Source organism: Bison bison, unplaced genomic scaffold (assembly GCF_000754665.1).
Source record: "Bison bison bison isolate TAMUID 2011002044 unplaced genomic scaffold, Bison_UMD1.0 scf7180017853700, whole genome shotgun sequence".
Lineage (NCBI taxonomy): Eukaryota > Metazoa > Chordata > Mammalia > Artiodactyla > Bovidae > Bison > Bison bison.
Window position 1 is genome coordinate 19,677 of NW_011484273.1, and position 1,183 is coordinate 20,859.

General features: G+C 51.0%; 1 protein-coding gene across 1 annotated transcript in view; it reads right to left on the reverse strand.

Moving 5' to 3' along the window:
- Window positions 1-1,183, reverse strand: part of TSPYL2 (TSPY-like 2) — a 7,300-nt gene that overhangs the window by 3,593 nt on the left and 2,524 nt on the right. The window contains exons 3-6 of the mRNA XM_010855042.1: window positions 978-1,089; window positions 752-897; window positions 532-629; window positions 6-199 (exon numbers count right to left, since the gene is read on the reverse strand). Coding sequence (XP_010853344.1) covers window positions 6-199; window positions 532-629; window positions 752-897; window positions 978-1,089 — 550 coding nt within the window. The remainder of the gene's footprint in view (window positions 1-5; window positions 200-531; window positions 630-751; window positions 898-977; window positions 1,090-1,183) is intronic.

The window sequence follows — 1,183 nt, forward strand, 5'->3', positions numbered from 1 at the left end:
CTCACTGATGTCAGTTATCTCGTTGTCAGTGGTCTCGAAGCAGTCAGTAGTCTCCATGAAGTCAGAGATCTTGACGTCATGAATGGTCTCATTGTCGGTGATACCATCACTGTCTGAGGTCTCTCCAATAATGTCTTCCATGATGTGATAGTCATCAGAGTCATCCATGATCACCACTTCATATTCATCCTTGTTTTTACTGTGGGGAAGTCTGGGGTTGAGTATAGGGTTGGTGGGAGGTGATGTACCCAGAGCAGACAAACACTGAAAGGTGGTAACAGGGGAGGCAATAGGCTACAAGGGTTCCCAGGGATGAGGCTAGGTGGGGAGAGTCCCATTTCTGCCCCTGAGAGCATAACCTCAGCCAATCACACCCCATTTCTAGGCAATATGTTTTACCCACTTGTAAAACATATTGGATTGGATCATCTCAAAGGTCCCTGTTGGCTCTATGAATACTGTGTGACACTAGCTTAGTCTTTGCCCCACCCTTAACAAACCACCTCTCAGCCATCAACCCTCTGCCATCACCTTTCTTCTTTTTCTTGCTTCTTTCTGCTTGTTCTGTAGCCCCCTTCTCCCATCATGTAGTAACGCACAGGGTTAACCCACAGGTCATTCTTGATAATCTGTTGAAAGAGACAGGGGAAGAGAGCTATGAGCACAAGTCCCAGAGGCTACTCCCAATCCCCCAGGCACCTAAGGGTAAGCCTAGCAAGGTTTTCCCTGGTAATGCCAGGAGGGGCCCCACCTCAGCAATCCTGTCAGCCTCTGGGAGGCTATGGTTTGAGAACCAGCTGAAGAAGCTGTGGTTGGCGTCCTGGTTCCCGTGCCTGTGGGCCCGAGGTTCCTGGCCCCGGTGCCAGCGAATTGGGGTGGAGTGAGACACCAGTCGGCCTGGGGAAAAAGGAGGCTATAGAGAGGGCACTGGACAAGGTTAGATGGAGGGATGAATTTGCTCTGGGGCTACCTCTTACCTGAGCGGTTGCGCTGGAACTCCTTGACAATCACCATATTTGTGAAGTAGGGGTTTGTCTGGAAGTATAGCTTCATTTTGTAGCCCATGGAGATATGTCTGAGATCCTGTACCTGCTCAGGGTGGGGGTAATGGTGGAATTCCCACCACACTGTGGCCCCTCCCACCCAATCCCCCCTCACCTCCAAGGACCAGATTCCTTGCCCA